The sequence below is a fragment of the Phalangium opilio genome, unplaced genomic scaffold, assembly GCF_054372755.1.
Source record: "Phalangium opilio isolate 3A_F unplaced genomic scaffold, DU_Popi_V2 ptg000087l_1, whole genome shotgun sequence".
Classification (NCBI taxonomy): domain Eukaryota; kingdom Metazoa; phylum Arthropoda; class Arachnida; order Opiliones; family Phalangiidae; genus Phalangium; species Phalangium opilio.
This window is the reverse complement of record NW_028324192.1, coordinates 103,473-113,874: the sequence shown is the minus strand read 5'-3', so window position 1 is coordinate 113,874 and position 10,402 is coordinate 103,473. Positions and strand designations below refer to the sequence as shown.

General features: G+C 37.7%; 1 protein-coding gene across 1 annotated transcript; it reads left to right on the top strand.

Annotated features, from left to right (window-relative positions):
• The first annotated feature begins 8,305 nt into the window (after positions 1-8,305).
• LOC149649640 (uncharacterized protein F54H12.2-like) lies at positions 8,306-9,586 on the top strand. Its single transcript, XM_089849177.1, has 4 exons — positions 8,306-8,566; positions 8,621-8,946; positions 8,988-9,175; positions 9,282-9,586. Exons 1-4 carry the CDS (start codon positions 8,306-8,308, stop codon positions 9,584-9,586), a joined length of 1,080 nt encoding a protein of 359 aa, XP_089705303.1.
• The last annotated feature ends 816 nt before the right edge of the window (positions 9,587-10,402 follow it).

Here is a 10,402-nt window from a genome sequence, read left to right as displayed (position 1 = left end):
TTAAGGTGCGGAAACGAATTAAAATATCTAAACTTTACTTTAGCTCGCGCATTTTAAATACAGTTTTTTCAATAAATATCATTTATTCAAGGTTAATTATAGGCTAATTTGTTAAAATTAAGGTGCGGAAACTATTTAAAATATATATTTTCCATGTTTTTTAATATTTTACCCTTTACCTTTTGGTTAGATTATTTTAGTTTTCCAAATAATATCACACCTTTTCCATAATAATGTTGTTTATCTTCATTTACTTCCCAAATAATATTACGCCTTTTCCAAGGTATTGTTTATTTTCATTTACTTACCAATAATATTATGCATTCTCCAAAATATTGTATTTTGTTATCTTGATTTAAGTTCCGATATAATATTGCCCATTTTCCAAAATTTTGATTAGGTTCATGTTTGGCCGTCATTTAATCCTTCTATTAAACTCTCCGGATATTAACGACAAAAGCTATGAAAATATTGATTAAAATAGTTTCCGCAACTTAAATGTAATTAATTATCATAAAACTGGGTCCTACGGTCCATTACATTCAATTCTGGCCGTGTCTGGGTACATTTGTCAACAGAAAAATTTGGCATGCTAATATCACACACATCCTGTGAACGCTGGCCAACATTTCCTATCACTGGTTCATTTTCAGCTTCATATCAAATCTCTTCTTCTAACAATACATCATCAGCTTCAGATGTAGAGTCTAAATTACAAAATACCAAAGAGTTTCAAAATAAGCTAACAATATATAACAAAAATCAATATGGAGTAACTGATCTTACCAATAATATTTATTATTAACCAGACTGACTGAGTCAGAGTATGGTCAAACAGTGTTGAAAGACAACCTATGAAATGAATTTTAATTTTAATATGTAACATCATGACCTAAAATATTATTCTAAATTGGTATTATCGTAAAACCATTCTACTTAACCGAGACGAAATGCTTTGAACATATTCTAGTACGTTCTCTTAAGGACTCAGCTCCAGAACAGCGGTAAGACTTGAGGGGGTGTGACGTACTACTATCCCATCTGAAATTTCCCTATTACTTCGGTGACTCGTTTCAAAGCCAAATTATTTTTCCTCCTTTTATATCTTTTAAAAGCCTTTTCTACCGAGGCTAAAGTTGTGTTTCTGGTTAAGTCTGGGGTTAATAGTAATAATATTATTGAACAGTCTGGGTGAGTATGGTCAAACAGTGTTGAAGGAAAACCTATCAAATGAATTTTTATTTTAAAATGTAACATCATGACCAAAAATATTACTCTAAATTGGTTTTATCATAAAACCTTTCTACTTACCCGAGACGAAATGCATTGAACATATTCAGGTATCTTCACTGGCGTCTAGTATGGATCGGGACGTCGCAGGTTCGCCTCCCGGCACCGACAGAAAAATAATTACAATTGAAATAAAATACGTTACACCACCAAGGAGTTGTAACTTGAACTATGGGTGAATTTGGAGTCGAAAATTCGCGGGAAATTTGAAATACAAAAAGTTTATTTATGACAAAATTCATCAGGTCACAACATATCCAGCCAGCCGTTCAGCCAACAGAGGTCGGAAAAATAAGTTTTCCAGCTCTAAAGAGCGGCAAAACTTAAAAAACCACCCGACTTACCCTTGAATGAAATGCCCCCTCCCCAAAATTTCTGAAACTTTGGTATGGTAATTTGGTCCCATCAAGACATCTCCGCTCATAGGAAAATAATTTATATAACATTAGAGTATCATGTCAAATTAAAAGGACACGATAAAGAATGGGACGCGAGATTAGAGATGAAATTAGGCTAGGGAAGTCCAGAAAGTCTTCTGAGGTTTAAATGATATGAAATCGTTGTCACATTGAGTATATGCATTTACAGACATTTTTTTATTTAATAAATTTTCTCTATCTTTAATACTCTTAAAGAATCAAATATAAAAATTAACAAATTGAGAATATCGTTATGATCGGGAACGTATCTATTATAATTCCTATCATGGCATGAAAACACTTTTTTACGCAGGTACATAAGTAGCATATGAATACTTGTGAGCAAGTTTTACTTCTTTGATGAAATCTCACTTTAATCTTGGCTTTCTATTTTGCTTTCTTCATCGGACCTGAGGGAATTAAATGATTGTAGCTATCATAAGTTCATAAGATATGTTTGGCCATAAGTTTGTCGCAGGTTAGAAACTGGAGCTTGTCTAGCCGTAGGTCATAGATTCTCGTAAAGCGACGCCTGGTGAATTACTATTGAGAATTGACTGCACTCGGTTTTGCAGTCCATCTTCCTATTTAGCCTGTACTAAGCCTTTGACAGCGTCTCACCAGGTTCGCTTTACGAGAATCTATGACCTACGTCACTTCACGACAAGCTGTCAGTAACCAGTGACAAACATCTTTTGCATAAGCGCTCATGAGAAAAACCATTGAGAATTGAACAAACTCGAGGAAAAGTGCCACTCGAGAATTGAACTACGGATCGAGTTTCATACTTACAACAAAACCTCTGGCATTCCCTCTTGACGAGGTCCGCCTTTCGTTTGAAGTTCCTGGTCAGCAATTTCGGTTGACATTTTGATGCTATCAAGAATTCTCTGTAGGTAGCTGTGATTTGTTTGCAAGTAGTGAGATAGACTCCTCTTGAGTATCGAAATTTCCAAAACCTTTACCTTTATGTGCCAATGAGGTAGTTGTGCATGCCTCATTTTGGTTCCACAAATCAGAATTTTGGCCTTTGGTTCCAAGAAGTGTGTATTGTAGATGGCAATTCCTGACTAGGGTTGTTAGACTGCGTGCCTTGAGAGAAGTTCTGAAAGTTTTTAGAAAAAGTACGGTTTGAGTTTATCCAACGTTAATTTGCAGCTTATCCTTACGCTTGTGTCGATGATTAAGTTACTACAGGGAAGTGGCAGTTCACCTTCAATTTGACGAAATGTCTCTTGGGACATTATGGGACTTGGAATATCTTCTTGGGAAGAAGATATCACATCTTCCTGGCTGGACATTTTTCTTGAATCTGTAATGAAATAATTAAATTGGAAAATTATTTAAGTCAAAAGATAAGTAGGTAGAATATACCGGTTCTGAAACAGATGGTATCGTTGGTATCGATGGTATCGGCGCCATTTTTTTCTGTGTGCCATTTTTTTTCTGAATGCCATTTTGTTTTTTCTCTGACGTCATCGTTTCTTCTCGGCGCATTTTGTTTTACTTTGGGCTGGAATTTTAAAAACGTTAAATCTTATCTGACTTCAATCAAGACCAAAGTTCATTGTGATATTCAAAATCCCGGGCTTCAATCATTTGCTGATAAGGCAAGCAATCAAAGATTAGGTAGATATACTACAGTTGTAATATACTAGAAGGTGAACTTCTTATATATTACGTTATTTTGGGAATGGTGACAGACGGCATACGCTCGAATTCAAACCTTAATCCTAATTAATGTATACCATTTATAATACTTGTATTGACTTAACAGGCTGCAACGAACGCTAACTTAAATAGTTGTCGAAGAAAATAATTAATATTAATTATAGTTGTCGAAGAAAATAATTAATATTAATTATAGTTGTCGAGAAAATAATTAATATTAATTATATTTTTTAAAATATTTAAGAAAAACTGGAAACTCAAAACACTTTCTTCAAAACCTTGACACCAAATTTGAAATTGTTAAGCCTTTGCGTGGGTAATTTAAATCCCGGGGTACAAAATAAAAAAAATCTAACCTATTCTAAGCCTATCGCACTGCGAATACTCTATTTAAATCTCTCCACTTGATCCCTAAGTTGATATTTTCAAATCTCGCGCCAAAGCGGAAATGCGATCGAATTCCTGCTGTCTGTCCAAAATGTTTGTTTAAGAGACTCGGGATGAAGCCAATTAACTAATAATATAGATTTTAAATAAACCACATATTTTAAGTGAGCGTTGCTTGTCTCCGAAACGAAACATACGAATAATAAGAAAACATGGTAAGAACTGTTTGTAAATATAAGTTACGAGTTGAATATTAAGCCTCGGATCTCTATTTACAGTTTCTTTAAAACCATTCCGGAGGAGAATTAAAATGCTAAGACTGGTTTACACGTGGTGTTGGTTTGAAATATCTAGATACGTGAATAGACACGTTGCCTGCGATAAACAAGAACCGATAAGAAATCTGGAATTTCTTATCGATAAGATATGTTTCCACGTGGCGGGGGTAAACCAGAACCGATATCACTCACGCTATTTCCAAACTTATCGATGTCTTCATCGAAACTAGAAATCTTATCGGGCTTACCGATGTCTTCATTGAGACTAGAAATCTTATCGGTCATATCAATGGTCTCCGGTTTATCATGTATAAAAACTCGTGCACGTGGTGAGAAAATCATTTTACGGCTAACCAAGCTCTCTCCAGCAACTTAAGTACCACAGCAGCGGAATTCAGCAACTATAGTCCCGCAGGAAACTCTACGTTATAATGTAAGTACACTCTCTAGAGTTTTAAATTTTGTTTCCATTATTCGGAATTAATTATATATATAGAGCATGATCATTGTTATTAAAATCATTTAAAGAGATGGATTTAACTTTGCAACACCCATTTACTGGGCTCATAGCCGGAGTCACTGGTTGTGGGAAGAGTGTTTTTGTAGCTAAATTAATTAAACATCGTGAAATATGTATTTTACCGTCAACCGAAAGGATTATTTGGTGTTACACGGAATATCAGGCGAATCTTTTTAATACTATATCCTCACATTCGCCGATGGTAGAATTTCTTGAGGTGTTATTAGATGTTAGCATTTTAGACGCCAGTGTGAGGAATTTTGTTATACTGAATGATATATTATGTGAAATTGCCAATAATAAGGATGTGACGAACCTCTTTATACGAGGTTCTCATCATAGAAATACCTCGGTTTTTATATTAATGCAGAACTTGTATTATCCCGGAAAAGAAATACGTACTTTAAACCTTAACGCTCATTACTTGGTTATATTCAAAACACCACGCGATCAGTCGGCCATTATTCATCTTGCGAAACAGATATACCCAACCAATAGCAAATACGTGGTAGACGCGTTTAAACAGGCCACCTCTTAAAGTTTCGGTTATCTTTTTGTAGACCTCAAAGCTAGTACCTCGGACGATCGTAGATTACGTACTGGAATATTGCCTGGAGAACAAGCTGCAGTTTTCGTTCCAAAATGACTGCCTTCATCGAGGTTAACTTCTTTCGAGTTAGAGGTGAATGGATAATTAAGGAAATGGCCGCATACTTTGAGGAGACCAAGGACTACGAGGTTTGGATCTTCAAATCCCCTTGCCCTTTTGCTGATCTATCACGTAGCGATAAAAGGCAATGTTCTTGGCTAACTCGGAACATTTGCGACCTGCGATTTGAGGAGGGTGACCACGATTTTGAGGAATTACCCAAAATACTTCTGGAGATCCGTGAACGAGCCAGCACCTTTGTAACTAAGGGAATCGAGATAGCGGCGGTGTTATCGCGTCTCTTAAAAACTGAGGTCTTGAACGCCGAAGATCAAGGTTGCCCCCGACTGACGACTGTCGTGTGCTCTCATCCCAGAGCTTGCACTTTTCACCGGAACAACAATAATTGTACCCTGGTCAAGGTGTTCCGTTTGGCGGCATGGCTCCGTCAAAGAGAGTGCGAAAGCATTTAGACTTTTTGAAATACCTCATTAGTTGCAATGCGTGCCAGAGGAACGCCGCCATTAAGCTTGCCAACAAGGAAGCGATAAAGGCCATAGCAGAATGTTGTATAAATGTTCTTCGGAATAACGTACCACTCTCAGTGAGTGAGAAGGAGAGCTTTAAGAAACATCGTAGATCTATACGGAGAGTTGCCGATAATATTCCACATTCTAAAAGAAAGAAGATACTGACGCAAAACGGTGGCTTTCTCCTCCTACTTCTGACCCCCCTTCTATCCATCATAAGTTCTGTCGCTGGTGCTGCCACAAGCCGAGCCATAAAGTAGAAAATGGCGAAAAAATGCTGCTAATTTCGCAAGACGCGTACCAGAGACTAAATAAGGCTCTAAACGATTTCAAAATTGATACCACGCTAGAGTTGGAGAAGGACGATAAACTAAAGACCATTATCGACGATCCAAAACTAGACAATACCGAAAAACTCATTAGATATAATCACGTCTTATCAAGACATATACATAAAAAAGAAAAGAAAAAGAAGTCCAAGAAGGTTAAACCGGGTAAAACGCGAAACTGGTCCGCCGAAATTGCATCATCGGTTCCAGCCTATACGGCGACTGTTGTTTAAACTTGTACAAGTGGATGGAACTAGCCTCCGATATAAAATGGACGAACGCTGGTGAATTAATTTATGAGAAACGTAAAATAATCGGTTCTAATATAGTAGACTTATTAGCGTATACGGCTGTGAAATCGAGGAAAAAGACTCCCGTCTCTGGTTCTGACCACTTTTACGAACTTTTATATAAAGCGAATGTTCCCAGAACTTTAATTTAACTTAGAAAAAGTTACTTAGACCCTCCCGAAAGGCGTGAAAAGAAGGAATTTGATGAATTTAAGTAAGCTTCCGAGTCCATGAATGGTGAGGGTTTCAGAGATTGGATTTGTTTGCAGTATTTTTGTCTTACAGAATAAAATATGTTTCATTTATGATTTTTGTTTCATTCGATTAAAGTATTAAGCCATGGAAGGTTGTGATAGCCTGGTGGCTGCTTTCAGCCTTTTAACTAGTTTACCCGAGTCATTTTTTAAATACCCTAAAGTTTTAAGCGTTATATTAATTATTTTTATTATAATAATTATAGAAGTTAGTGATTTTCTCTTCTGGCATTATCAAAATTCCCTCAATTGCACCTTTAAAGGATAACTTAAAAGAGATTTATTCTAATGTGTCCGACCCGGGTTTCTACGGTAGCGTAAAGGGTTTATATAGAGCGGCTAAAGAGCAGTGGTTAAATGTTTCGTTGAAAGAGGTTGAAAATTTCCTGAAAACTCAAGATACGTATACTCTACACAAGAATGCTCGGAAAAATTTTCCAAGAAATAGAATAATTGTGTATGGGATCGACGAACAGTGGCAGATTGATTTGGCGGATTTGAAAAGCGTAACTCGTCATAATAGTGGTTTCCGATACCTTCTCTGTTGCATAGACGTTTTCAGTAAGTACGCTTTTGTGGTAGCGACCAAGGACAAGAAAGGGCCAACCATTCTTTCTGCATTTAAGGCGGTTCTAGAATCTGGTCGGTCACCTAAGAGGGTGCAAAGTGATCATGGAAATGAGTTTATTTGCAAGGACATTCAACGAGAATTCAAAAGAAGAGGGATAGAGTTCTTCGCCCCTGATTCCGAGCAAAGCTACGGTAGTCGAGAGGTTCAACAGAATTCTAAAGAGTCGTATGTATCGTTACTTTACGGAAAATAACACCTTAAAGTACATTGACGTGCTAAAAGATTTGGTGTGGGCCTACAACAACAATTATCATCGGTCCATAAAATGCAAACCGATTGAAGTAACCACGGAAACCTCGAAACGCGTCTGGGAAAACCTCTATGGGGGAGTAATCTTTTCACCCCCTTTAAAGTATCCCTTTGATTTTGGCAATGTGGTTTGGATAAGCAAGCATAAGAATATCTTTGAGAAAGGATATTTACCCACATGGATGGAAGAACTCTTTAAAATAGCGGAGAGATTACCTCGAAGTCCGCCGGTATTTAAGATCCATGACTTGAATTCCGACACCATTACTGGAATTTTTAACAAGGAACAACTACAGAAAATTGGGAGACCTAAGTACCAGTGTGTTTAAAATAGAAAAGATCTTGCGGAAACGTCGCAGACCAGACGGGACACTAGAGATTAGTTCGTTGGAAAGGCTATCCACCGTCCTTCGATGGTTGGGTTCAGGAAATAGATATAGCATGAATTTTTACGTTACTCTACCTTCCAATTCATCGATGGGATATTTCCCCGATAATACGAGAAGTAAATTTAGGACTTATCTGCCTTAATGAAAAAGGGGGCTATATTTCTTGGGAGAAAGTTTTTAAATACGAGTGCAAAGGTCGCGACCGACGTGGCTAGCGGTATTCCTGTAAGATCATCTATAAAGACCCACGGTAAAGTCGCTGCAAAAGACGTAGCCCTCAGCGCGGCGGAAGATATTCGAAAAATGACGGGAAGTGGTAATAAAAGGAAACGCAAAACCAAACCCCTAGTCAGTTCAGTCGTGAGAAGGAAGAGGAAAGCATCATCTTTCAAACGGTCTGATATTTTTTCTAAAATATAATGGCGCACATTCACCCCGATTCGCATGGATCCGTCAGTTCGGAAGTTGAACTTTTCAACGTACCTCTAACCAATACCAGTATTTTGAGTGGAGAATGGGTCGAATACAGCCTAATCTCTAACATTAACGAAAATTCCACCATCACTTTCTCCGTGGCCGCTTACTTGGACATGTGTAGGACCTTAACGCATTTTCAAGTTAGGATCGTCAATCCCGCCGATGGTACTACATTACCGGCGGCAGCGGAAAATGTGGGACCCGTCAATCTGTTTCACCATAGTCTATTCAGCGAAGTACACCTTTCGATGCATTAGAGAAACGTGACACCCTCACCGCAAAACTACCCTTACAAGGCCATGTTTCAAACGGCTGTAACATTTGGGGGACCGGCCAAAACTAGTTTTCTTACTAGTTCTTTGTTTTACAAAGACACGTCCGGTAAATTTGACGTCTATGCCGAGAACGAGGGTTTTAAGGCGAGGGCGGCTTTCGCTAAAAGTGGCACGATCGATATGATCGGAACTGTACACTTGGATTTGTGTCAACAATCATGTTACATTCCAAATATGACGGATCTTAAATTCAAGTTTGTTAAAAGTCCAAACGAATTTTGCATACACGCGGAAAGCGCGGTTAAACGGTAAGTGGTTTACGAGTTGGCATCTCTCTATGAACGCAAAGTGAAATTACCATCGGAAGTGCCTATAGTCCACGCCAAATGCCTCGAAATGGCAACTATGAAATACCGCATTATCCGTACGGAGTTTCTATCAATAGCGATACAAAAATATGTGTTAGAGATAATTTATTCATGGGTCATCTACCTAAAAGGGTACTTTTCGCTCTGGTAGATCAGAATGCTTATTTGGGTGAATACAAAAAGTCCCCTTTAATTTAAAAAATTTGATTTAAATCATATTGCCTTGTATCTGGACGGAACTAGCGTCCCTCATAAACCCCTCACTCCGAACTTAGCTGGCGGTCAATATATTAGGTCTTATACGAATCTCTTTACCCAAACCTCTCAATGGTTATTGGACGAGGGGAACTATATTTCGCTGGATGAATTTCCTAATGGGTGTTGTATATTTGCTTTTGATTTGAGTCCCGACCTCAGCAGTTCGTCTTCCCAATTTCAATTGATAAGAAACGGTAACATGCATCTGGAATTAAAATTCGCCAAAGACTTGCCCCAGACCGTCACGGTTTTGTATTACTCTGAGTTTCAGAATTTGGTAGAAATTGAAAGGAATTGGACTGTTATTTACGATTACAACTAAATGGACACTGAACAGTTAACTAGAATTATGCGGAGCGATAAATTCACCAAGGGGTTATTTCGCAGAGATTTCGCCGCAGATACTTTACCGAAAACCGAAAAGACTTTTCCCTCTCTGAATATTGTAAACACTGGATTATCAAATACCGACGGAGAACATTGGACCGTTATCTATTTTTCTCGAAACCGGAACACAGAGTTCTTTGATAGTTTCGGAAACCCTCCTGACATGTTTAAATTTAACAATTTCGTTCAAAGGAATAGCGTGACTGTAACTTTCAATTCGAAACAGCTTCAAGACAATAAAAGTAGGACTTTGGTGTAGGGGTATTAAAATAAGAGATATATGCTCTAGATTTGGAAAAGATAAGTGTTTAAACGATAAGATGTTATCGGAATTTATATATGAAAAGTTTTCAATAAAATTTTACTTTTAAAATTTGTACTTTGATTTCTCACACAAATAAAAAAAAAATAAATAAAAAAAATTTAAATCGCGCGCGCCGCGTGTTGATTTGCGCCGGGAAGTACTGGGACCGCGCCGCCTGGAGGACCACCCCAGTTAAATTTTGTTGTGTTCGTGAGCGTATGTGGATATTATGTCAATGATAAAACGCTTGTCATCGTAGAGGTTGAGGCATAACTTCTTCTGTTTCACGGTGTGTAGTTTAGTTGCTTGTTGCTGGTTATACGTTTCATCTCCGCCATGGTGAGTTGACGATTGAGAAGACATTTCTTGTAGTGTATGAAGCGTAGTTTCTTTTTCACCACTCTTCGACATATCCCCTTAGCCGTCTTCTTCTCTCCTTTGGTGGAT